The sequence below is a fragment of the Meleagris gallopavo genome, chromosome 22 (genome assembly GCF_905368555.1).
Source record: "Meleagris gallopavo chromosome 22, MGAL_WU_HG_1.1, whole genome shotgun sequence".
NCBI classification, from domain to species: Eukaryota; Metazoa; Chordata; class Aves; order Galliformes; family Phasianidae; genus Meleagris; species Meleagris gallopavo.
The window spans coordinates 5,678,335-5,705,835 of record NC_139425.1 but is presented as its reverse complement, the minus strand read 5'-3'; the positions used below and the strand labels follow the sequence as shown (position 1 = coordinate 5,705,835).

Genomic DNA, 27,501 nt, shown 5'->3' with positions numbered 1-27,501 from the left:
TCCTCACTACCATTTCCCTGTCCTTCATGTCTGGCTTTCCCATTACTTTGTCCATTCACTACAACATTTTGGGGGCTAGTGTGGATGTAGGAGGCCATGACTTCAGATTTACTAGGAGCAAGTGAGTTTTTGCACCAGCAGGACAGATTGCTGACAGGCACTGGCATCCATCCATTTATGGGCTTATGGGGCTGATGCTGCACAGAGCCCTGGAGCCCTCCTGTGATTGCCTCCTCTCTGTGCACTCAGCTACAGCGTAACATTGCTCCTTTCCCCCATTTGTGTCCTGACCACATCCACAAGACTTTAAATCAGTGCAGGGAACTGAGGGCGGCAGGTTAGCAAGAAAGAATTACTCCTCTCCAAGCACAGAAGCATGGCACAGGAGAAGCAGGCAGCAATGCACCGTCTGGAAGAAATTTGGTAGCAGCCTCGGAGGGTGGCAGGCAGCGCAGGGACCTGTAGAGGGCATACTGATGGAGCTCTGATTGCTGCATGGACACAGCCCAGGTGGCTGGGTGCTGACACATGGCTTCCAGAGCATCCTTGCATTTGGGATGAAGCTTTAATGGCAGTACAGCAGCACTGTCTGCAGTTTCCTGCAAAGTTCAAGAGAAGAAATGTGAGCTGAATGGCTGGGGAAGTTTGGGGGAGGAAAAGACAGATGGGACTGTCCTCCTCTTGCATCACAATGAGACTTAGTAACAGATTGTGGCATTCCATTTGGGGAAAAACAGGGAAGTAAGCACCTTTAGAGCTGCAGTGTCCCATTTCAGTATTTTCTGAAGCCAGGAAAGGAGTTAGAAGGACTGGGGAAACACCATACAGAAGGGAGACCCCACAGCTGGCACAAGACTCTGCACACCAGGTTCTGGTTGGTGATGTTCTGTTTTCTCCCCTTGCTGATAGTCCTGGGGGGCCTCAGCACCACCAGCACTGTGCGCTTGCTGCAGAGACCAGGGCAGCCCTGCATTCCCAGAGAGCCCAGATCCTGTGGTCACCGACAGAGTGAGGCATCCCAGGCGGGAGCCTGGCTCACCTCCTCCTCCACGTCTGGCTCTGACAGCTCAGCCTTCCCCCCCGAGCTGAGCCATCCTCTAGAGAAAACACAGCCAACAGGTTATTTACGAGACAAGGTCTGAATTAGCATGTGCCTGTCATCCAGTGCAAGGCACTCATAAAGATAAACACTGATACAGTGAGCAGATAACTGTTTATTATTGCACATAATCCAGCAGAACAACTGACAGAAAACTCCGGACAGCAGTACACGGATTGTAGTACACAGCTTGCAAAATCTGTGATGAAGGTATTTTTGTGTGAAGAGTGAAACATATCTGCATCTTCGTAAGACCTGAAAAGTATAACACAATATCCTATTCAGTTTTGAAAGCACGCAAATTGAGGTAAATCTGTTATTTTGCATCTAAGAAAACGAAATCCCTAAGGGGCTGTGTGTGTATATATATATATATATATCCATATCTCAGTGCAATACGGATATATCTGTACGTCACATTAAAGCAAATCTACCTACTGTTCTCAGAATGTTAATAGGAGGAAAGCACATTACCGTGTGCACATCACATGCATAAAAAATTGGAGCGGGAGCGAGGGGGTAATCTTAACATTGTTGAAAAAGGACCCTTTGTGCTTAGTGATAAATAAAAGCCCCTCAGGTCTCTCGACGGAAATTGTCTTGGTAGCTAATAAAAGCAGCTGACATATTGAGAGGATGGACAAGGATAAAATACCAAAGGCAGCAGAGCCTGGGGTTTGCAATACATTTATATTTCAGAAAAGAAAAAAAAAAAAAAAGAAAGAAAGAAAGAAGCAAATTGCTGCTAAACTATGCTCTGTGGAAGTGCTGATGGTGCTGCACAGCTTTCTCAGGACTGGTACAGCCACATAGCTTTTAGGAAGGGATCACATTCACTTCTCCCACAGTGAACACCATGTACTTGCTACTGTGGCAACGTTCCTGAGCTGAATAAGGTTAAAAAATAAACTTGGTTCACAAAGAAAAGTACTGAATTATTCTCACTCTCTTATATCATAATTAGAGTACATAAATTAGGCAGGTTTTGCCCTGTGTCTCCAGTCAGTGTAAACTCCTGTCTGTCTGCCATTTGCTTCTGAAATCCTTTCAGACTGACCTTTGGAGCAGATTGGCCATCTGTTTTTTCCCCTCAACCATCATTTCCACGTTCTTTCCAGTCCCTCAGGTTTTCCCACCCAGTCCTATGCTGTGAGACTTCAGAATACACAGAGGTGCACAACCGACTATAAATAACATTTCCGATTAACTTAAAAATAGATACAAAACACATATTGCTCTTAAAAGAAGGAAGAAACATGTCCAAGCACTCAGCCTCACACTAAACTGTAACTTCATCTGTGCCGACTTTCTAAGCTCGCACTGCTAAGGATCAGAGCAGATCACAGTGGCAACATCTCCTTCCAAAGGTCACTCTCTATCGCAGCTTTGGGAAGAATTGGTGCAAACTGTCTGGGCCTGTAAGCCTGGCACACAAGAACAACAGCTCTATTGCCCCTCTGTGCTGTACCATTGCTGAAAGGCTGGCTGCTGCATAGTTCTGAGCCCAATACCCAAACACACTGGAGTCACTCGGATCTCCGCACCTTTCTCCTTTCAGGAATAACTTCACCTCTCCCATGACAGCCACCCTGCACGTTCTGCTAGGAAAGGCTGCCCACTCTATTTCAGTTAAAAAGCAGCACTGGAGCCCCCTCACAGCTCAGCGCTACGAGGAGGAAGAACCTGTGGGTATACAGGGGTATTGTTCAGTAAGGACCTCCTTTTAATGGTAACTCGCACCATTTTCATAGGGGAAAAAAAAAGGGTAAAGGGGCAAATTCTGCACATTGATTTCCTTTCCCGTTACAGTGGGAAGTCACCCGCTGCAAGACGCTTTCACACAGAGCATTGCTGATGGCAGGAGAGAGCTCGGATGGTGCCCAGTCCAGAAATGAGCACCGTCTGCACCCGCAGCACCCCTGGGCACACCAGCAGCCTCGCCCCAGCCAGCCCCTCACACCCCACCCCGCAGCCCCAACCGCGGCTCATTGGCAGGCGTGGGCAGGTCACACTTCACCAAGCCCAATGTCAACATGCTCCCCTTCTCAGTCCTCCATACATGGAAAACGCCTCCAGATGATGGGAAAGGAAAGACTTTTTGCTTGTCCCTTTGGATGACACACAAGCATGGAGGGAGATGCTGTCCAGCCCTAGCCGAGGCACGGCTCTCAGGTGTCATTTTGGTTGTTGCACATTGTTGCATTTTCAGGCCATGGATGATATTCTTTGGGAAATCTCCAACATCAAGTCAACCAAGAGAATTACAAAACACATGAGTGTGTGGATGAGACCTTCTCACTCATTTTCCTATAGCTAAAGATAAATTTCTCATCCTTGGCACGACAGGGCAGTTGATGGCTTTGGTGAGAATAATTTAAGGCAACTGCTACTTTATACAAAGAAGAGAAGGAGGTTAAGTTGTAGAAATTCTGACTTTTTCTTGGCCACAGCCTGGGAGCAGGGAGACCGAACGGAGGATCTTCAGGTACTTTTACTTAAGGTTCATGTTTGCAGTGCAACCTTGGGATCTCAAGTCCTTCTCATAGGTGTTTCCAGGTGACTGAGATTTAATCCCCACCAAGGTCCATGGTCTCAGTGAGCAGCAATGCCTGTCCCAGACACAGATGAATGGGAGAGTTAAGAGGGAGCAAAACATGCAGTCCACACATAACCATTGCTGTTTGCATAGCTTTCATCTCTGCAGGCTGAGTGGCAACTAACACACCAGTGAAAGCAGTGCCCAGCAGTTTCAGCCCCAAAGAAGAAAGCCTACATGAAGTGTGGGAGGAGCACCTTGCATTTTGTTCATGTGAGGCCCAAGGGTCAGGCTCAGTCATGATGGCATGATTTAGGAACAGTTGAGCCCAAGGTGACAAAAATCTTATGCAAACTTACAACACATTCCTGTGTCTAGAAACCCCACAGCCACAAGAAACCTCACAAGATTTTATTGCCACAAAATTCAAATGCAAGCCCACATCCTAACTCAGGTAGAAGACTTGAGCAAGCTCCAGCTTAACTTTAGTCAGATACACGCTGCAGCTCACACTGATCTTTAGTAATTCAAGTGTGTAACAACAGTGGTGGAACTAGCACTGGTGCAAATTGATCTGAAAACTCCAGTTTCACATTTTCTTTGTGCTTCTGCCTCTTGCTGGGCTGAGTGCATTTTTGCATGGAATTCTCATTCTTTGAACCACATCCTTCCAACAGGGAAGGCAAAACTACACTGTGGGACTGCATTCAATAAAAACAGCTCAATTCTGAGGAAATCAATAAATATCCATTGAAATTACTGTACAGATCACTTTTGGAATAGACAAGAGATAACTGAGAATCTCAACGCCTATTGAATAAATGCTCATCTATTTCTATCACCAGTGCACTTGTCAATGAACAACTTGTGTTAGCAGTAAAGTTCATCAACTATAAAATGTCCACAGCGAGGTCTACAAATTGAGGACAAAATCTCATTGCCTTTCTTACCTTGTCCGAGGGGGACCTCATGTCAAGAAATGTACAAATAGGATGGCTAGACCAATGTTCAGTAAGATGACCATACAGATCACAATTGTGTTAGGTCCCTGAAAGAAAAAATAATGACAGAGTATTATATACCATAGTTCTGAGTGAGGAGACCTGATAGAGCTACCTTGATTCTGCTGTTCAAATACATGAAAATCACCCATTCCCAATGATCGTGCATCTGACCTGAATTACAAACTAGCTGAATATCTACCACTGCCTACCTATCACTACTCTACTCCTATTTCTCCCCTGCAAATGTCTTAAGGGAGACCCTGGCCATGTGCAGAGAAAAAGCCAAGCCCATTTCAACTTGTTCCTCTGAACTCCTTATTCATAATCTTCATAATCTGTGTTTGTAAAGCTGCCACTTTCAGGATGAACAAATCCATCTGTATGTTCTTATCTCAGACTAAAATATTTCCAAGCAGTGCTTTTTCTAAAGTGACACTGGAATTGTTCACGCCAAAAGGACTGTGAGAAGAAGCAGGCTAACAAAATGCAAGCAAAAATGAGTATCAGGGAATACTCTTTAAATCCAAGAAATCGGTGATTTGATAACATGGATCAGCTCGTAAGGCGCACCTTACGAGGTAGTGGAAGTAATGGATAAAATAACACATCCTCCATGTTACTCCAAACTTTCCAAATTCATGCAAAAGGGTGGGAAAAGGGAAAGAATGTAGGAAAAAAAAACTCATAAAATGTCTGTTTCCCTCAAATTTTGAAATTTCAGGCTTACTTCACTGGACCAACCATGGAAGCCCTCATGGCTGGGGACACGGGAAGGACAGGAGGAAATGACCTTCTGTGCCCCCACAGATCTCGAGGGGCTCTCTGGACTGAGCAGTGTGGGAAAAGTTTCCAAAGGTATTTGTGAGGTCGCCCAGGCCCAGGGCTGACCCCCAGCATTTTGGTCTGCAGGAAGCTTGGGCTTGGAGAGCAGGCTTCCAAACCAAATGCTGGTCCCAAATCATGTTTAAAGCCCATACTGAGCCAAACCCAGCAGGTGAAAACGGAGAATCTCCTCCAAAAGGCTGTGGGGGCCCAAAAAGAGCCCCTGGATGCCTGTCTGTGCCTACTGCAGCCCTGAGATTCTAGGCCCTTTGGGGAGAGAATCAACAAGGGAAAAACAAAGCTGAAAGAAAAGCAGTTCCTACAACGGAAAAGGAACAGAGCTGCTGCTGGAAAGCTGTCCCAAGAGCTGCCCCTCCACGTCCCGCTGGTCCCAATCCACCACCACACCTCACCTCGTCACCCTCCTCCGCATCCTGCACTGCCGCCACCGCCACCACCGGGGCTGGGCTTCGCTTGGCCCCCGCCTTCTGCTCCGTCCGGCCCGGCGCCCGGCCCTCAGTCTTTCTGTCATCAGCGGGCTCGCTCCTGCTCACTGCCTTGCGCTCGGGGCTGGGCCGCCGCCTGGGCTGCTTGAGCTCCTTGGGTTGTGGCTGCTCCGCCTTGGCCTCCGCCTTGGCCTCCGCCTGGGGCGCGTGCCTCTCTGCAGGCTCCTGAGTCTGCACCGGGGTGCCCCCGCGCCTCCGAGGCTCTCCCTGGGGCTCCGGGGATGGCAGCCCACGCTCAGAGAGTGGCTCCTCCTCATAGTCCGCAGCGGGGGAGACCGGGGAGGTCCTGACGGGGTAGCTGTGGTAGCCCTTGTAGTGCTCGACGTCGGGCTCGCGCGCCATGCGCTGCAGCGGCCTGATCTCCATCTGCTCGGCCGGTCGTGCTGCTGCTCCACGTGAGGCTGGACGGCCTTCGCCATCAGAGGCCCCGCCGCTGCCCGGCCCGGCCCAGCTGCCAGGCCGTGGAGCTCCATCCTGCTGGGCTTTGGCCCGCTTGGCCTCCGGAGGAGTGGCGGCGGGACTGGGGGCCGGGCTGCGGCGGCGGGGGGCCTCATCCTGCTCGTGCAGCTGGGGGCTCTCAGGGGGCGTTGGGGGCGGAGGGGCGCCCTTGGGCTGAGGGGGCATCGCTTCCTCCATGTTGACGGCATGCTCTGCGTTCTCCATGATCTCCTGCAGCAGCCTCCGCTTCTGGTACTCAGGGCCTGCAGAGAGAGGGGCAGTGGGAGGGGGTTGGGGAAGGCAGCAAGGCCTGGCTCCCTGCTCCATATGCCAGCACCCCATCACAGAACAAAGCACACCAGCCCAAACCCAGGGCTCGCAGCACCTTGCTGTCACCTTCCCCTGAGAAACAACCCTGGCTGTCTCAGGACATGTTTTTTTAGCTGCAAACTCACCCTGTGCTTTTCCCCTTTCGGGCTAGAACAAGCTCCTAAGAGAATGGAGCGAGGCTGCATTTTCCACTGCCTGCCCCAAAGCAGAGCCTGTTTCCAGAAGGCATCTCCTACAGATGCAGATCCCTACCTCGCACTGCCCTGCAGGGAGGAGCAGGCCAGGAGCTCCACATGAAACTCAGAAGAAGCAAAAATCTGCACCCTAGCTTTTTGTGGTTTGGAGTCACACAGAAAGATTATCCTGAGCCTAAAGGGATCAAGCTCTCATCCAAGCTTTTTCTTTTTTTTTTTTTTTTTTTCCCTGGCTGGAAAACTCTTCACTGTGGCTTCTTTGGTGTCTAGCAGAGTGGAAACAAACAATCACATGGAGAGGCACCCTGCCTCCTCAAAAAAGGGAGATATCCCCAGGTGATCCATCTTCCACTGTGCTATATGGGAAAAATATGTTTCTTATGCACAGATTGGGGCTGGCAGTGAAGGCCAGCCCTCCTCTCTGCACTGACACAGGCACCAGCAAAATCAGCTGGCACCATCACGCAAGGTGACTCGGGGCTTCGGGTTTCGTTCTGGCCGTGTCTCCAATGCTGACTTGTCAGCTCTTAGCAACGTTGCTGTCACTTCAGTTATCATTAAATCTTTACTTCTTGTTAACCCTGGGCCAGGTCTGCAAAGCAAATCAAGTAGAGCCTGTCACTGAGGGCAGTTCTTCATTCTGTGGTGCTGGCAGAGCAAAACACACAAGGGAATGACCAGAAAAGTCTGAAAAACAACTGCACACAGTACTCTGTATAATGGGACCTTGCAGGGGTCCCTGCATGTCCCTGCAGTGCCCGTAGCAAAGAGAACATGAGCGTGCTCCTTACAGGCATCGTGGGGTTGCAAATCAGCAAGTCCAAAAGAAAGCACCTGCTCTTGGAAATGTTGGTCTCATTCTGCTGAATCCTAGTAATGCTTAGAAGTGCAGACATACAGGGCTTGGCATGTGCTCTTGAACAGCACAGACCGTGGAGCCACACTGTCCCCAGCTGCTTCATGGTTCCTCCCCTCCTCTCCTCCACCCCAAGGACTAACACAGACTTGACCCTACTCTGGAAATTGGAGATTGGTGCTTCATTCCCTCTAATAAATCACGGGTGTGATTTGCACACTGCTAACTCCTGCCCACTCAGGGCAATGTCTCTGCTCCGAGGAGGTGGTGGGGAGAGAGGGCACTGATTTTAGCTGCTCTGCCTTGCCTACACGCTCCTGTCAATCAGCAGGCAACCCATTCAGGGCCATTTATTTCTGGCTGCAAATGGATTATTTGGAAGCCTTTTCAACAGTTGTTCAGACTCCTCAAAATAGGCGGCCTGCAGCTCTGGGCTCCCTGCTATCTCTTGGTGCTCTCTTCTCCTCCTAAATAATTCACACCAAAACTCCCAGCTGCCTGGAGGGGAAGGCACAGCCCAATCCTCCTCCCTTCCCCAGCATCCGCCTCACTTCCTTCACCTCCCAGAACATTTTAGCAAGAACTCTGGCTTTCATCCCTCCCCACCAGGTCTTTAGGGCTAATATCCTAAAGGAAACCCAGAGCTAAATACTTATTAAGGATGTGAGGCTCACTGAGCAGGACTGTCCTGTCCCTAACACAGAGATAGCAGAGGGAAATGCAGCTGCCAAACACTGCCAGGCTCTTCTGTATGTGTGACCAGATGTCACAAATCCCAGCAAAATCTAAAGGTGGATTTCTGCCTTTTTGTTCTCGGAAGGTGCAGCCTTGAAAGAAGATACACCTCTCCTTGTTATATTCTGATCACTTAGTGAATGTAGAGATTAAAAAGAATTATAGAAGAAAGACACATACCAGCCTCACACATGGCCAGGAGACCCATTGTGCAGAGACCATTTCATTTGTCTCATTCAGTTGCTACAGGTGGAAGAAGTGATCCAGCTAGATGTCAAAAACCTTCCAGCAGGAATTTCAGTTTCTGTTACTTCTGCACTATAAATACCCCAGTGTGCAAAGGGTGGATGTGGAGCTGTGAGTGGCAGCTGAGAGGCTTATGCCAGGATCAAGTGATGTTTAGCTATTGTTAAATGAAGTGTCACATGCTGGCTCATGCCTGTGCCCAGCCACTGTGGTGGTTCCCAGCCCAAAGGCAGCTCCGAGGTCCTGCAGCGCAGCAGGCAGTGGCACCACTCCACTGCTCTGTCTCCCTAGCTTGTAGGTGCAGGACTAGATGGACATGCAGGGAATTTCAGCAAATCTGTCAGCGTGTCTGTCTGGCCGAGCACCAGGTGTGTGCTGTTCCTGCTGCCTGTCCTGAGCTGAGGTGCTGCCACAGCATGGGGGCACCGCAATCAGAGCAGCAGGTTCTGCTGAGTAGCAGGCAGTGTTTGGCTTCTATCCCCAGTTTTGATGCTGTGATGGATGCTGGACATTTGATCCAGATAACAAAATCACATAATAAGGAAGATACGTTATGAAACATAGGCGTTTGGATCTGTTTTTTTGCTCTGCTATTACCTCCCTTCTATGAAAATGAAAACTTCCCAGAAAGAACATAGGTCTATCTAGCCTGTTCTAGGGAAAGGTAATGGCATTGACAGTGCTGCTTCTAACATTACACTTCCTATCTGCTAATCTCCAGCGCTTGCTCTTAAAGAAGGAACCTCTCCAGTGTTTTCTCAGCCATATAATTAACATATAATGCAAACAAATATATAGGAAATTAAGGAAATAATATTTTGCATTATCAACTTTCTTACAGGATATTACAGCTCCTAATTAGCTGAACCTGACTGCACCCTTGGTGCGGTTTGTGGCCTCGCAGGATATGGGTTATGAGTCAATCTGCAAAGCTGTTCCAAGAAAAAGCCACTGCAGCTCAAGGGGTGTATTCACAAGAGTGCTGCAGGCAGTTACTAGCTCTCTGCTGCCCTGGAAGACACTGGGAGGGCTTCGTAACAGGGAGAAAGAGGCAGGGAGCTTGGAGGACTGCAGATTTCCTCCAGGCTATAGTAACAACTTGGAACAGGTAAAACAGCAGTGTAAGGTCAGCAAGTCACACATGTGCAGGGGGCTGGCTGAACTTGGGCAAAAGTAGATCTGAGATAGATAGAAAGGCAGCTTCCTGAGTTATAAAGTGGGAGAAGCATTGGAACAGATTCCCCAAGGAAACTGCAAAATCCCTTAGAAGAAGCCTCTTGTCTTACCTGGCTGGTAGAAGTCTGGGGAAAGCTCCCTGGCCATCATCCTGGCTATGCCTGACTCATTATTAGCTGCCTGAGCTGCCTGCTCAGAGCCTTCAGCCTTGGCTTTGGCATGAGTAGTCCTGCAGAGAGAAGAGGGGACAACAGTGAGTGCTATCTGAGCTGACATCAGCCCAGAATTTCAGCAAGGGGCACAAAGAGTTTAAGACTGAGGTGTGACCAGCAAATGGAACAGATATATTTGCAAACATGAGCATGTTCACGTGTTGCAGGGAGGCAGCAGATGGTGCAAAATGGACTTGCTGCCATGCTGCAATTCACAAAGATGCCTGCTCTGAGGAACGTCTGAAGTACTTTTGCAGACTTCACAGGAGCACGCAGGGACAGCAAGGTGATGGCTGGGCACCACTGCATTGTCACCACCCCTGAGCAAGCTGAAGCACCTCACCAGCAGCAGCATGCCTCTTGTCAGTACAGCTGACACATTTCATCCCAAATTACACTCCTAGAGCTCTCCAGCAACAAACTCTGGCATGTCCAAGGGAATTCTCTGCTTGCAGCAGTCCAGGGACTGTTCTCAGCAGGCACAACTGCTTGGAAAAGCAGAACCATTGCTTCCCTCACAGCCTCACTTTGTGAGCCCTCTCTGCTCCTTCCCAGCACGCCTCCTGCTTGCTCCCTAGGGCCATCGGAGCTATTCTGCCCACCGGCTGTTGTATTCCTCACATACCTCACACTCAAGGCCCTATGATCTTTATGCTAAAAGCAGGGCAAGCTTTGCAGCCCAGCTGCTCACAGTCTGGGAGGGAACTGACTTCAAACAGTAGGATCACACCTTAAAAATTAGGGAGGGTGAAGCACCATATGCTCAGCTGCTCTGCTCCACCTGTGGCTCATGAAGGCTTTCCCCATGCCCTAATGCTTCCCAGGGCTCTCTGTCTCCCGTGCTGCATGCAGCAGAGTATGCACTGGCAGCACCAGGGCAAAACCACTTATTTTTGAGCAGATGTGCAGTTAGCAGCCCTTCAACATCAATTTATTACAAGTTTAATGAGGTCATACAATGTCTGTCGAGCTATTTAAATGATACCCAGACTTTTCAAACTCATGTCGGAATTTCATTGGTCCTTTCCCATTAAACTCAGATGCAGCATGCAGACAAAACTAGCTTTACTCTGAAAACTTGACAATTGCAATGAGAAGGTGATAGAAATGCTGTTCTGAGACCCTTGGTGAGTAGAAGATTATATATATGTGCATACACGCACAAGTCACTTTGGATAGCTGTAGGGAAAGAATTGAAGGCAGGGCACTAATCCCAACTGATACAGGCACCGGTGTGACTTGACAGGGAGCCGAAAATGCTGCTCAGTGCCCTGAGATAGAGCAGAGGATGTGGAGCTGCTGTGCCCGGGACGGCGTCTCTCTGGGACGTCATCCCACTGCTGCAGACATGGCTCACCCCTGCCTGCACCCACACCTTATCTCTGCAGACTGAACTGCCTGGGATTGCTGTCATTCTTGGTCTTTTTATCCGAAATTCTTAAACCCAGAGAGGCTACGTGATGAGGGAGAAGACAGCAGTTTTAAGCCACTGCTCACAAGCAGGGGGTCTGAGGCAGCTTGGAACAGTGAAATCACCTCCTTTTTTGGTAGCATGTAATCAGTGTGATTAATTCCACTGAGGTCTGGCCAGGGCTGAGGGGGGTGGCTCTATGCTCTCCATGCCCAGGGATCAGAGTGGGCTCAGCAAATCCCAGGGAGCACAAGCCTACATGATGCCAGCCCCACAAACAAGCTCATCAAACAGGGAAACCAGCTCTTCACCCCACAGGATGTGTTCCAGCCCCTGCCTTTGTCCTGTTGCTCTGGGATGGGATTCACCACACAAAGATAAAAGCTTCCTTTTCAGTCACTTGGTGAGCAGAGGGTCTCCTGGCCACTTTTCAGACCCTGCAGGAAATGGGCAGCACCTGGAAGCAGAGGGTTCCTAGAGATAACTTCAGAAAAAGTACCCTGGCAGTGGACTGGATGCAGGGTCTGCTCCCTCTGCTAGTAGGAGCACTGCACTTGTGCTGATGTGGAACCAAAGGGGTGCAGATGGATCCTGGCATGCCTGGTGACAACACATGGTGCTAGAGGTGACAGCACAGCTCTGGAGTACACTCTGCTCTGTTGGAACACCGTGACAATGCACAGCTTCTAGGGAATGGCCCAGCCATAACAATAACATCAAGCTCTCATAGAGTATTTCTGAATGTATTATTTATCCTGGCAGTGCCGGGGAGGGGAGCTCAATGCAGAATAAAACTGGCCACAGTGGCAGAGCAGCAGACAAATAGCAGGCACCCAGGGAGAGCCCAGGGCACAACCAGCAGCAGCATTCATCAGCCCGTCTTCAAAGCAGTGCTGGCAAATAAGCTGTGAGCATTACATGTACCCGACCGGGGGCAAAGAACACAAAGAGGAGCCTTCAGAAACCAGAGCTGGTGCTCCCCAGCCCAAGAAAGGATGCACTTCCTATTCCCAACCAGAGCAATCTCAGGGATTGCAGTGACTGCTGCAGGACGCTGGGAGCAGGGAGTTAAATGCTTCACTCCTCCCCTGGCACGGCTCTAATGCTCTAATCGTTTTTGTATTAGTGTGCAGACAGAGCTCCACTCCCATTCTCCCTGGCCCTGTCCCAGCAGCACTGCCTGCTTCATTCCTGACTGCTGCTGAAATCCCCTGCGGACACACGAGCCGCAGCTGAGCGCTGTGCTAACAGGTGAGGCCCAGAGCTGCGCCAGCAGGGCCATCTCTTCAGACAGTTTATGTGGTTTTGCACATCCACATTGGCTTAGCCTGCAAATGAAGCTGGAATTAGCAGAGAATGCTGCAAATACCAGAAGGGCTGGGGCACCTGCAGGTGCGGCAATGACCTTGAGGCCAGGAACAGGGGGAGAGCTGAGCCCTCTGCCCCAGCTACTGCACATCTACGTACTCAGAGAAACACAAAAGCATCCAGCACGGTCCTTCCCTCTCCAGGGACTCCTTGTCCCATCAGTACAGCAAACTACTCTCTGCTGGATTCAGGTCCTGTGGGGACAAGTGTGCAAATTGGGCTAAATGCCATGCTGTCAGCACGGCCGTATGGAGCACAGGGAACACAGGCAAGTTCAACACACTTCCATGGTCATGCTGGTGGCATTTTGTCCTTCTGAAGAACCTTCAGATAACAGTTTGTCTTGGCAGGGATGCTTGCAGCACTCAAGAGATAGAGGGAAAGCCGCAGAAGTGCTTTTGCTGATGAGAAGTGTGGTCCCTTCTGTGCTCCTGTGTTCACATTGCGAGGGAAGAGGACAAACAAGGCACAACAGGACAAATGCTTTCTGACTTCTCCATTTTCCACACCACCTTTGGCACTGAGGCCGTCCTTTTCTTCCTGCTTACCCCCATTCCATCTCCTTTGTGTCTCTATCTCTGCCTCCACACACACACAGATGCTAACACACCTCTGTTACCCACTCTCCCCACTTGCCTGTATCCAGCCCATGGAACTGGAACCCCCTTTTTGTTTCATCTTTTGTGCCACATTCTGTGTCCCAATGTCACCCATCTGTGTACCCCACCCAGGGACATCCCGCTCCAGCAGCCAGGCGTACATTTTGTTGTCCTATTGCTCTTCTTATTCTATCTATTTGTGTGCACATACCTACTCAGTTTAGACTGTGACACTCCCAGACCTGAGACTATGCTCGTTTATATCATGGTCTCTGTGCCTGCAGGGTGTGATCTGTGCATAAAGCAACACAAACTGCCTCCTATGGGAAACACCTACATCACTGTAAAGGAAATCCCCAAAGAGGAACCACCCTGGCCTGCAGAACAATCCTGACAGCCAGCTCATGAGATACCCTGGGATTTTTGCTGGCTGTACCAGCACTTACACTGAAGCAGTGGCAGTGTGAACTTTGCTTTGTGAACTTTTTGAACCTCTTCTCATTGCTTCCTGCATAAGGAGCACAAACAGTCCATTCTGTCTGGAGAGAAGCATCCTTCACTGTGCTTTGCTTCAGGAGCACCTGGCAGAGTTCGCTGCAACCTAACGATCTCAGCAAGCATTAGCCTTTATGATTACTTGGTAAATTTTTTAAATACCGAAATGTTATCCTCAGCTCTAAATAGCTCAAAGCTACTTGCATCTTTCACCAAGGGATACTTCCCCTCAGAACACTTAAAGTGACATCAATCTCGCAGCAGACAGACCTGCAGCTGTCTGCAAGACTACAAGCTACAGAGCCTGTTCCTGCAGCAAGAGCACCTGCAGGGACGTCTGGGGGGGAAAAAGCAGATTTGCTGCTGCTGACCAACCCCGCAAGTGTTTAGGGCAATTCTGCTTGGACAGAGCAGGGCATGGATCCGGCCACATCACAGTGGGTTGGCTCAATGAAGCAGGAGGGCTGCAGCACTCACTTGTTTCAAGAGAGCCCAGCTTGACCAAAGAGCTCTGCCATATAGACTGCATTGCAACCGAAGTGAGCTTTACCTGAGTGCCAGCCCTGGATCAGGTCAGGAGGTGGGCATTCTCTCTGTGGCACTACTGGCTTCTTCAATTGGAAGTCTGAACAACTTCTAATTCAAATTTTCTTTTCAGGTTTTAGTAATCTAAATCCAGAGAGTGAGGAAACACAGGCTACGTTTTGGTGTTTCTTTTTCCCAGTCAAGAAAGGAATAACAGGATTTTTTTTTTTTTTTTTGGTAAGGAAATGAAAGCAGGCGTATTTCTTAAAATATTGTATTTGGTCAGAAGCCCAGTGATTCATCAGAGTCTAAGGCAGGAGCATTTTTCCACCAGCCTCTTTGTCTCTCAAGTTGATATTCACAGGTCTGAACCCAGAGGAACAAAGAGACGAGGCTGTGAGCTAGGATAGCTCCTGCATGCCTGCACCAGAGCTGCAGGGCACATGAGGGGATGGGACATCTCAGCAGGTCCCAAAGGGGCAAAGCTACAAAAACTGGAACACAGACAACCAAAGGGCTCTTGCTGGGCACCAGCTTAAGCTAACCAAATGCACCAGGAGGAGAGAGGGATTCTGTATCTCAGGTTCTGTATTTGAATCAGACATTTTACTCCTATATTTTTTATTGTTCAATATCAGTCTCTATCACGTGCTACAGAAGTGACGATAACTCTTGAGCAAAGCCTGGCTGAAGCCAACCATTTTCAGGTCCGGCTCCCAACCTTTTGGAGGGGACTCAGATCAGTCCAGCATGAAGCTGCCATTTTCCAGCCATTTTCCAGATTGAAGTCTCACTTCATTTTTCCCTCTGCATGTTTGCAAGCTGTTGATATACAGATTTCCCACTGGGTCAGACAGTCCATGAATCCCGCTGGCCAGGACGTACCCACTGATGTCCAACCCTACTCTCTCATGGGATCCCAGTAGGTCCCAAAGGCCCTGGAAAACCCAGGAAAGCACTCCGCCACCAACACTGTTGGAAGTGCATGGCCCCTGTTAGCATGAATGAGCCTCAGAAAATCCACGTGAGGTGGAGGAGAACAAGACAGCCACACATACCCTGCGCTGAAGTCAAAGCATGTTTCAGCCCAATAGCCATAGTCCTGGCCAAAAATGTGTCTGTCAGAGCTCATGGCTACAGTCAGCCCGGCTGGAGAGGAGGCCGCTGCAGGGAGGGATGAAAGAAGGGTGAAGGTGCAGCAATTTGGGATGCTCCGCTGCTCTCCCAGACAAGCAGTGCCCGGCAGAGCACCTCACATTGCAACATGCGGCCGAGCTGGGGCTGCTGGCCATGGCTCCCAGCTGTCGCGCCCGGCAGCGCTGATAAACCTCTGCTATGCACTCCCTTATTTAGTCAGGACGCTGTGCTGACTGCAGCGATTCCCGGACGTCATTTGCACCTTCCATGAGCCCGAGTGCTGAGGCTTGGGAAGGCTGGGAGCACTGGGATGGCTGGCAGGGCGGCTTCGGGAAGAGATATGGGGCCATGGATGTGAGTTGAGGGCTTATATATCCAAGTGGCAGGATTGCAGGGCAGCTGTACATTCAAAAAATTTTCAGAATGTGATAATTCCTAGTTATATCCTCCAGTCACAGAACATCCAGCTGCTCAGACTTCAGGGCCAGCATTTATAGATAACAGGTGAAGCACACCAGCATCCTTTGTCCCTTATACCTCAGTTTCCCATTGGTCCTACAACTTCCGACAGACATATTTTAGTGCTATTAGCAGAATGCGTACCCGTCAAACCAGCTAGAGCCTGGCCAGGCCCACGCCATGCAGGACGTATGGCAAAGTCCCTGTGTTGAATTTTGTCCAAGTCAGTGGGAAGCACAATGGCATGCAGAGGAGATCACAGCAGGCACTGCTACGCTGGGACAGAGACACTGATTTTGTCTCCCAGAAGCCCCATCAAGAAGGAAATGCGTGCCCCTGTGAGCTGAGCTGTGCAGCTACTGAGTGCACAGCTTCAGAAATCAAACTTCAAAATGCAGCCAGCCCCTCCTCTTGCATTCTATTTTACCCTATCCCATTCCATTCCAGCCATCAAATCAATGCCAGTTCCATCCTCAGCCCCTCGCACAGGTGGAAAGCAGATGGATTTCCAACCAGAGGGTGCAGGAGGGACCCAGGCAGGGTAGGACAGCACTGGAGTGGGCAGGAGCCACCCAGAGTGCTCGAGCCCAGCAGGCATTGTGACCAGAGCTGCCTGCAGCCCTCCCGCTGCACTCACACACCAGCACAGCTCGTTCCCTGGCTCTGCTCAGCACAAGTGCTGCCTGCCTGTGCATCCCAGCGTGGCCACGTGCCTGAGATTCCTACGGCACAACCAACAGAGGCAGCCTCAGCACTCGGGCTTGTTTTCCTCTGAATTTTTAAGTCTTAAAGAGCCTTTTATGGTGTAAAAGAGTGAATTCTCCTCTATGCTCTCCAGCAGCTGGATTGCATGTTAGCTCAGCTCCGTGAGGGGCTCCCTCAAGTGCCAGAAGCAAATGGAACCCAAATACCACACACAATGACAGGGGCACATGGAGGCAGCCAGGTATGCTACAGCCTGGCTGCTCAGTCCCAGCAATTAGTTCCTAGCAGTAATTGCACGGAGACATCATGTCCTCCCCAAACAGCAATTCAAGTGGCCTCAGAGACATTTCTCATGTAAGGCACATGGTGCCCTGCAAGGAGTAATATAAACACTCAATCTAGGGAACTCCACCTTGTAGTTATGGGCTGGGGAGACATTAACAATAGCACAGCCCTTTATAAGCTGTAATAATTTATTTTCACAGCCTGCGTGCAATTAATTCTCTGCTGTGGGTGTAGAAACTGAGGCAAAGTTCAAAGCCAAAAGAAAGTTGGTGACAGAGCTGGGATTTCTTCCTAGGACCTTTGCTAGGCAAAATTATTTATATTTATACTTGATCCCAGGGATGAGTGGAACAGGAGAGAGAAGGAGCGCAGCACAAGGCGGGTGTTTACAAGGCAGCAGCAGAGCCAGAGCAGCACACACCAGGAGTGAAGGCGGATAGAAAGGGTGAGCTGCAGCCCGCAGCCAGGAGAAGACAAGTGTTGGCTTTGAGGTAGGTTGAGGACCACTGGGACTGCAAGGGAAAGCTGCCCTGCACAGCACTGTGCTTCCATGAGCCCTAAGAAGGGAGCACGTCCCACAGCAGTGCAGTGCAGTGCAGTACAACCTCTAATTTCCTCCAGCTCTGAGGTTTCCTTAATAGGAAATTATCTCCCAGCCATGCCGGGAGGGATGCGGTCCCCTGCGAGGGCAGCAGCTGCATTCCAGCCCCTGATGGAAAGTGCTGCACAGCCGCTTTTGATCCAATGTGTAAATAGTGTATAATAAAAGAGGCTTATATAAACTGACTCTCATGGAGAGGCTTTTGCAGCTCCAGCCTCCTTATTTCAGGGTACAATTGCTGCTGCCATGCTCTGCTGCTGGGCACGGTGGGGTCAGCATTGGTGGAGCCTCCCCAGCAGGACAGGGTCTGTGACACTGCTGTCCCTGCATGACTTCTGAAATCTGGATGGTTTCTCTCTGCTGGTTGTTCAGGCAACAGGGCTTGGAGAAAAAACAGTCATATTCCCTGCAAAACTTCGAAGCCAGGAACACAGAGGCGTCTCTGGGCTATGAAGGCGGGCAGAGACAGGGTTTGAAAATAAAGAGCCTTCCCCAGGGCAATTATTTCCTATGACTGCGTGGTAATTAAGCAACTTTTATAACTAAACCCTAAAAAGGCACAAAGCAGCACAGCACTGCAGCTACAGTCACCTCCCTGCAGACCAGGTACAATGCAGGTGCCACAGTGTGGCTGCAAAACCATGGCAGCAGAGAAAGAGGGGATCACCATCTGTGTGCCATGAGCCCCATGGGGTCCTTGTCACTGGGCAGTGACAACCCCAACCACAGAGACACAGTGCCACAGATCAGACACACACAGGGATGGGGCATACGAGCAGGACTTTCCTCTGCCACCCCCAGAGCTGCTCCGTCTCATCTTGGCATGGACACAAGAGGCTATCAGCACTTTCCTCTGCAGCTAATTGTTAACACAGCTAATCCTGAACACTGCCCACCTGTCTGGTTTCAAAGCATCTTTGCTGGTGCAATGAAAACTGAGGGGTGGCCATGAGCTGTTGCACACGCCATGCATGCTGTTCCTGCCCGTCAGACCTGCCCTGGCTCCAAAGCCCCAGTTCAGAGACAAACAGGCTGAAATGCCTTGCCAACGTGGAGGCAGCTTGGAAACTGCCCATCCTGCCACACCATGGGCTCCAGGGCAGAGCCATGCTTTGCTGCAGTGTTCCTTTGGGACGCTTGCTGCTTATGAGCCTCTTGGAGTTACCACATCCAGCATCCCCATTAACATCACCATGGCCACTCCGGTAGCTTGGTGAGGCACCACATGATCCCATCTCACCGGATTCCCATCATCTCACCACGTACCCCCATCTTACCAGCTCCTTGTCCCCACCAGTCCCCACTAGTCATCAGCTCCCCGAGCCAAGGGGAGTGGGGGACAGGACTGGGCAGGGTGAGAAAAAGGAAAGAGTTTGGTTGGAGCCTGGTTTCACTGTGTGGGTGTTTGCCACAGGGACTCTTCAGAGGCTGAAAAAGCATGAATCACGCTGAAAAAGGAGATGGAGACAGTAGAAAGCTAGAAGCTCTTCCCCATTCCACGGCAGGTCCTGAACACCCACCACTGGGCTGCCATAAGGGCAGTAAAACGAATTAAATAGAAATTGCAGAGAGCCACGTTTGACCCCATTGCTATGGTCCAGAGGGACACGTGGGACAGTGACCACCACCCCCAGGACCCCACGCACCCACCTGGATGCCGCGATCTCTGACTTCTGCCGGGCGATGGCTGCTGCCCTCTGGGCCCCCTCCACACTCCGATCCACCTTCTGCCGGATCTTGGCGCTCTTCAGAGGTATGACACGCTTCTTCATGCCCTTGACGAGGACGTTGTGGCGGTATTTGCCCTCCTCCTTCTTGCCGTCGGGCAGCGTGGTGCAGCCGTAGCCGTGCCGCAGGTTGTCCAGCCACTCACCCTCATACTTCAGCCCGCTGGAGCGCTCGCTGACTCCATAACCCGAGCGCTTGTCATTCTTCCACTCGCCCATGTAGGTCTCGGTGGTGGTGGCATCGATGTCGGATTCAAAGGGGGGGTACTCCTCTCCCTCCGCCCCTTCGCCCAGGCTGGCGGTGGAGGTGGCATCGCTGGCGGCCGAGCTGATCCCGCTCTCGCTCTTGAGGAAGCTGACGCGGCTCTTCTGGCTGGCCAACGACGACTTGGACTCGGACTTCTTCAGCTTCCCCAGCAAGGAGCCCCTGCGGAACAGCCCGCCCTTCTTCACCTTGGCGGCCTCGGCGTCGGCGTAGAGGCTGAGGGCGAAGCCGCCGCGGGTGATGGTGGGCGAGGCGGGCAGGCTCTCGGGGTGGGCGGCGGGGGAGTCCTGCTGCGGCAGCGTGCCGTTGCTGTGCTCGCTGCGCAGGGAGGACAGGGAGGTGCGCAGCGGGGAGCGCACCACCGAAGCCATGCCGTAGGGCACGCTCTGCCGCACGCCGTAGCCGTGCCGCATGCCGTTGGTGAACTGGCCCTGGTAGGTTCCTGTGGGAGAGAAGAGGCAGGCGGTGAAGCAGCGCACGATGGCAAGGCACTGCGGTTTGGTGCCCACCGTGGGACAGGAGCACTCGCTCTGCCCTCCTCGAATCCAACATCCAGCAGCATCGGCCGACCTGCAAAAGCAGCCACGAGAGAGCAGGGATAGAAGACACGAGGTGGTGCTGGCAGGGGACAGACCTCCCTCAGCATCTGCTTTGCCCCAGCACAGCTTGCCTGTGATCCTGTGACCAGACTCACACAAACAGCAAAGCAGGGAGTAGAGGAGTATCTTTGTGAAGGGCTCCTCCAGCTCTGCTCTCTTCTCTGGACCCAGCTCAGGAGAGCACGTCATGCAAGAGGAACATAGAGGAGACTGTGATTGCCTCAGCTGGGGCTTTACCTCAGGTTTGGGACTCTGCTGAGACCTAGCAGGACCTGGACACCTCAGGGGAATGGGAGAACTACACTGTTCTCTGCCAACCTGGTCTTTTCCTTCTCTGCATGTTTGCAGGCTCCAGAATGGTAAATTGGAGACAGCAGCTCTGATTTTCTCACCAGGATGCCAAGAGACTTAAAGTAGCAGAACAGCTCTTGGGAAGAGCAGGAGAACAAGCACCAACACAGCCACCCTGCCAAGCACGCTGCAAGCCCCGTGGCACCATTCAGGACGGGACATAGGAAGGCTCCCCAGCCCTGAGCCCTCCCAGCCCCACTGCTCTCCTCACTCCGTAGATACAGTTGCCTCAGAAACCAGCAAAACCACCCAAAACAAAAGCAGTATTCAGCTCTGCTCTCATCCATCAGCCAGCATCTGGAAGGGGCCATCTGGCCCGAAAACACTGTGGGTGGAGGGCTCTGGGGAGGGCACAAACACCCTTGGAAAAGCCCCCCCTGCTCTTTGCCCTCCCAGGTCTGGCTCCACACATGGGCAGGGGACACGTTCACTATGTATCCAAAAACGTCTGGTTTTCATTAAGCAGCAACAGAGAGCTGCCAGGAGACACCAGCATTTGGGGAGCGAGCCCTTTCTGCCAGCTCAGAAGGAGGGGTGACCTGACTTGCAGGCATTCATTCCCACATTCAGACGCTGTTACTGAGACCAGAGATGACCCTGGTCCCCAGGGAGCAAATGCAGCTCCTTCTTTGGTGATGGTGGGAGTGCATATTTTACGCTCTCCCAGGCCACTTCTGCAGCATAATCTCTACTCTGAAGCTTCAGGTTTCGTTGAAATCCTCTCTGGACCCGCCTGTGAGGTGTTAACTTACAGCTTCGGGGGCCAGGAAAGGCAAGCAGTGCCCAGGCAGGCAGCAGCTGCTGCCCCCGGCTGCCACCCTCGCTCCCTGCCTGGGGTATGGAGGATTTCTGGCTGCTGCAGCACTGCATCTCCCCACATACCAAAGTGAGGGCTCACACACTGCAGAGCACCTGCACCAGCCACAAAAGTAGCCTTCCAGAGCAAGGTACCTTTGCCAAGAGAAGATGTGGGTGTCCCATCCCTGGAGGTGTTCAAGGCCACATTGGATGGAGCCATGGGCAACCTGATCTGATGGGTGGCAACGAGCCCACAGCAGGGGGTTGGAAATAGTTGGACTCTGAGGTCCCTTCCAACCCCACATTTTGTTCTGTAAAACGGTAATGAATCTTCCTAACACGGAGCTGCCACGTGCTACCCTGCTCTTGTCCCCATGAGGAGCCCCTGAACTCAGCACCCCATCCCCGCCAGCGTGGCAGCGAGCGCGGCTGACACTCGATAGGCCTGACACTGGAGACCTCCTTGGAGGACAGGCCAACCTTGCACATAGCAGGCTGCATCTGATATCGCTGCTGAATTAACCACCTGGAAGAGGAATTCTGGAAGTCTCATGGGCTTAGGAGCCCTCCAACAATCCCAGCTCCATCCTTTCTCCTGAGCAGCACCTCCTGGCTGGGTGGGAGCTTGAGCAGAGGGCTCACTGGCACGTCCATGTTGCACTGTGATTTATGGTGGCTGACTGAGGCTTCGTGCCCAGGCACAGCCATCAGCCTGGAGCACAGCCAGGAGGTCCGGGAGCAGTTCGATGTGCTGGGACAGGTCACAGCCTCCTCGTGTGGGTCCTGCGGCCAATGGGGCACGGTTGGGATGGGTATGGGGAGGTACTGGGCACCACCATCCCTCCCTATGCCCATACCAATGACATCTGAGCACAGACTCACAGTCAATGGAGCTTCAACAACATGAAGTTGGCAGCACAGTGGAAAAGCACTGCATTGGAGAGTTCATATTCCTGGGTTCCCCCTCCACTGTTGTCATCAAGCCACAAGCAGCCTTGGCCAATACATTTCATGGTTTCCTGACTCAGTTTCCCTCTGTGGGAAGAAACACCCTCTTTTCCCACCAGCGGCACAAACATGGGGCTACTGCAGCACAGGAAAAATCATCACCAGGATTTCTTCATAGCATAAAGCGTCCTGAGGGCAGACTGCTTTGAAATCACATAATGGCTATCAAAGTGGTGGGGCCACAGCATGCCATGGCACAGGGGGACATGCAGGCACCACCACGCTGCTCACAAGGAGCTGAGATTCTGTAAAATAATAATTAAAAAAAGAGCAGCGAATGGGAATAGAAACTGTTTCAGGTGTAAATGGAACAGAGCTGTAACTCTCTGTTGTAGGGACCCACCCGATCAGTTCAGTGTGCATTGGCTCAGGAGAGGGGGGCAGGCAGTGGGCTGCTGGGGGATGCAAGAACTGTGCATGTGTGAAAGAAAGCAGAACAGGGACAGCACTCCAATGATGCCTTGTTGCCTGAATCTTCTCTTGCTGGAATGATAAAATGGTGCTTCCTCTGCGATGCCCAGGTATAAGGAGCACCGCTTTTGTCTGAGTGAAGCAGAGAGCAGCCGTGCCTGCATTCACAGGGTGGGAAGGATTGAGCTGTGGCACTGACAGGGACTTCACCCCAAGCACACCTATTCCCTATGGATGCCTGGAACACATGGCAGCAGGATGGGATGGTCCAGCTGAAAGCTTCAGCCTCTGCTGCCATCAGCACTGCATCTCGCCTGCCCAGCCTGCCTGAGGTGCTGGAATAACCAGCAGTGAATGTAAGTAACACACACAGGCAGGTAAATAATGCAGACAGCTCCAATGGTGTCGCTGCCTTCCAGTCATCTGCTGTTACCCAGAGGCGGTGATGACAGACGTGTGAGAACGTGGTGCAAAAGGCCAGGAGCATCGCGGGGCCAAATGCAAGACAGAGCAGCGAAAACTGAGTGCTTCCCTTGGGTGCCAACATCAGCAGGGGAAGGACTCTGACAGTGCTACCTCAAAGTTTCTGTTGGAAAGGAAAAGTAGAGGGAAACGGAGAGGGATAGAAAGACACAGCATTAACTCATGTCACATTCAGCTCTGTAGCAAAGTATTCAGATGATTACTGAAAGCTGAATTATTTTGCAGCAGAGGCAGTCAACAGGAATCAGGGTGCTGGACCTGGAAACAGGGACTTGAGTCCCGCTCCCCTTCTGATGCCCCATGACTTTTGATGAGCTACTTTATCAGCCCCGGGCACATGGAGGCAATACAGCGTTGTGTTCGCAGACCTGCAGTGAAGAGGTGCTGCTGCTATGGGGCACGTGGGCCATATGTGTATAGATACACATTGAAACAGTTATTTGTACAGCAAAGCAGAGCTCTGAGCAGGACTCCCCTATATTAGCAGTAAGACTCTGTGTTAGCAGTGACACTTCTTCCTGCAGCAAGTTTTGACAGAGTTGAGCAGTCAGAGCCAAAGCACGTACCCAAAAATGAGGGCTTCCTTACAGGGAAAACAAAACTTCAAGGCAGAAATCAAACAGCCAAGTGTTTGCTCATAACTTGTGTTACAAAACCATAGAACCATGGAATCGTTAAGGTTGGAAAGATCACTAAGTCTTAGTTAGACCACTAAGTCCAACCATCAGCCCATCAAAATGACGAGTTCCTGCATGCTCTGCCTTGCACAGCCCAATTCACTGCCAGCTTATCTGTCCTACCCTGCCCCTGCAAAGGACTCCAAGCTCTTTCCTGCTAACAGAAGCAAGCACACACATGCTTTGAGCTGGGACACTCAAGGAAATGTCCTATTTCCTTGATCCTCTGTCTGACCATGCACACTAGGAACCATCATGGCTGACTTCAATCAGAATTATAGGAGAGCTCTTTAAGTCATCAGCCTCCCACAGGTGTTTGGTAGAGAAGAAGAAAGCAGCCTGGCCAGCTCTGAGCTCATTTATATTGGGAGCTCATTTCTTACCAAAAATCAATATGGGATTTCAATAAGCTTTGCTCCAGATTTGGGCTTAATGCAGCCACCAGCGTCAGGCAGCAAATCACAGACAAACCTGTAAGTGCATTTTAAAGCATAAAGTGTGTAATTTTATAAATGTATATATTTGAGGTTTACGTTACATGTAATCTAAAGCACCAGCATCAGCTGCACCTCCCTGCAGCCCTCACACAGCTGTGAAGCTTCCAAGGAGCTGCACGTGCACAAGCATTCCCAGGGCCCTGCTGTCCTTCTGTGGCTGCACCCAGGGCTCACAAAACTCAGCTGCAGGGCTGGCAGCTCCCAGAGGTGTCCAGATGTTGGCCATGGCAATCTAAGCTCAGATATAAGTGAGTCCCATCAACAGCATGGCCTCAGCTGGGCCGTGCAGATGTGCTGCTATGTGCATAGGTGAGGAGACCACACAGAAGCAGCTGCTGCAGGTCATGGAATCATAGACTGCCCTGCGTTGGAAGTGACTCCAACCCCCGGTCACATCCATCCACCTCTGTGCAGCAGATGTGCTGGCTGGCACCAACAGGATGGCTTTGCCTGCAGCCTCGTGTTCACCTTTCTTCTGCCGCAAGCTTTCAGCACAAGACCTAATTCAAACTCCTACAGAAAGCTTGAATTCCATTCAAACTCCTCTGGCACCTCTTTACATTGCCCTCTGTGACATGAACTCAAAATGCAGCAGCCCTGCACCCTCGGGGAAGGATGTGTTTTGTGAGCAGTGAGGAATCTGTGATACTTTGAGATCTTCATGCAGTTGCTGAGCCAAGATATTCCATGCTGCTTACAGCTACCTGATGGCTGTACAACACCGTAGTGACTGGTGCTAACAGTAACCCGCAGCAATCTGCACCACCATGGCCATGCCCTCAATTGGTCCCTTTTCCTAAGGGCTATAAATCCAGTGCTCTTAATTCTGAAGATCTGCACCATTACTGTTATTTTTCTTTACAAAGTAGCTCCGTTGCGCGTCCTGGATAAATATAGATGTAATTCTGATACATATTTTGCAGCGTATTTCTTCCAAATCACCCTCTCTATTTAGCTATCCTAAATATGGCAGCGTGGAACACTATAGTACTGAAGAGCTACAGAATTACTTGCACAGAGATTCTTGCAATGTTTCTAACTCCAAAATTGCTACTAAAGCAAAATCACAATTAGACTGAGCCCATACAGAGCACAGCACACATCTGCACCGTGGGGGAATGAGAGTTCTGAAAGAACGAAAAGGGTTTATTTTAGGGAAAGACATGTGGCTGCGTATTTTAAATGGCTTTAACTCAACCACGTTTCAGCAAAGCAGATGTCCAGGCACCCAGCCGGAGGCGTGCGAGCAGCACTTAATACATAGGCAAAGTGCACTATGATGCTGGAGGTGGCTTCTATCCAGTGCACAAACATTCCCAGCTCGCCACCCAATGAGGAGGGGACGGGCCGGCCGCAGGCGCGAACCTGTGGAGTTGGTGCCAGGGTTCAGCCATGAACAGGAATGATCAGTCACTGGGAAGAGGAGCCAAAGGCCACGCAATGCAAGGTCTATTGCTGGGATGCCAGGGGCAGCCGGTACCACGATGCCCGGCCCTCGCCCATGGGGACAGCAGAGCTCATCCCGTAGCCGCGGCCGCCCGCTCGCCCCACACAGCCCCCTCACCTCCATCCGCATACGTCTCGGTGCCGTAGCCATCCTGCAGGCCGTTGTTCCAGGTACCCTCATACTTGGCTCCGCTGTTCATGCTTTGCCGCGCGCCGTATCGTCCCTTAAAGCCATGGGTCCACTCACCCCTGTACACCCACCGTCCTTTGGTCTCGATCCCCAGGCCGTGCCTCTTGCCCTGGGACCAGTAGCCCTCGTAGGTGTTGCCGCTGGGCCACGTGTAGATGCCCACCACCTCGAAGCCGTAGTTCCAGGAGCCCGAGTACTCGCCCTGCCCCTTGGGGCCGGTGCAGATGCCGTGCCCGTGTGCTTTGCCCCCTTCCCATCCACCGCAGTAGGCACCTCCATCATCGAAATCGAACCTGCCCCCGCTCATGGTCCCCCCGCTCCCGGGCTGCTCCCTTCAGCCGGGCAGCAGCAGCAGGTGGGGGCACGGCTGCCCCATGGCAGAAGGCTCTGGGTGCTCCTCACCCGCCCGAGGGGACTGCGATGGGAGGAAGGAGAAACTGGAAGGAGGGGAGAGGAGGAGGGAGAGCAGGGGGTGGTGGAGGGCCCCGGGGAGCCGAGCGCGGCCAGAGGAAGGGGAGGGATGGGACGGGATGGGGGGGGTCCCGAGGCAGCCCCCGCCCCGCTGCTCTCCTCCCCGCCCGCAGAGAGGTCAGCGCTGCCCTAACAAGGCCATCGGATCCCAGGAGCTGCTCCCAAAAATAACCCCGTGGCCCGGCCCCCGCTTCGGGCCCTTTTATGAAGGAGGAGGGAGATTCGGCCCCCCCCCCCCCGCTCCGGCCTCCCCACCTCCGGGCAGGCGGCCAGCAGAGGCTGGGAAAGTAAATGCCTGCCGAAAATAGCGGCTGGGAAGGGGCGCCTGGCTCCTCACGTCATCCCATGGAGATGGCAGAGGGAGGACAAGGAATGAAAGCCCGGGGCACCGGGCTCATCCAAACCCTCTCCCAGTCACACCTGTCCTACCCGGGAGACAGTATCCAAGCAAGACCACGAGCACATGGCATTCCCCTTACAGCCCACAAAGCCCCAGGCAGCTGCAGGAGCACGGGAGGGCAGTGTGCTGCTGCAGGTTCTGCTCACCTCTTTGGGATGGGCTCCCAAGCACTATGTCTGCCTCTGGGCAAAGCTGTCCCAGCCCTTAGCAGGCTGCATACTCACATCATACAGCTTCACACTTTGGACAACCTCCTAAACTGTGCTTCTCAGAAGATGCATTAGAAAACAAACAAACAAACATATGGCTCTCCTTGCACTTACATGTGTACAGCATGTAAGCTGCAAATATCTGTCCATGTTTTTGCTTTATGGCTCCTGGGTAGACCAAAACAACTCGTAGTAACAGCACTGGAAGTGTTAAGGCAGCAGTTGCAGCT

The 27,501-nt window shown here is 51.7% G+C and overlaps 1 protein-coding gene across 1 annotated transcript; it reads right to left on the bottom strand.

The window, feature by feature from the left end:
- Window positions 1–1,194: 1,194 nt before the first annotated feature.
- Window positions 1,195–26,848, bottom strand: JPH2 (junctophilin 2). Its single transcript, XM_031556550.2, has 6 exons — window positions 26,120–26,848; window positions 19,390–20,173; window positions 10,053–10,171; window positions 5,875–6,668; window positions 4,586–4,683; window positions 1,195–3,708 (listed from the first exon to the last, which is right to left on the bottom strand). The coding sequence occupies exons 1-5, from the start codon at window positions 26,496–26,498 to the stop codon at window positions 4,603–4,605; spliced, it is 2,157 nt and encodes a 718-aa protein (XP_031412410.2). The 5' UTR covers window positions 26,499–26,848; the 3' UTR covers window positions 1,195–3,708; window positions 4,586–4,602.
- Window positions 26,849–27,501: the final 653 nt, after the last annotated feature.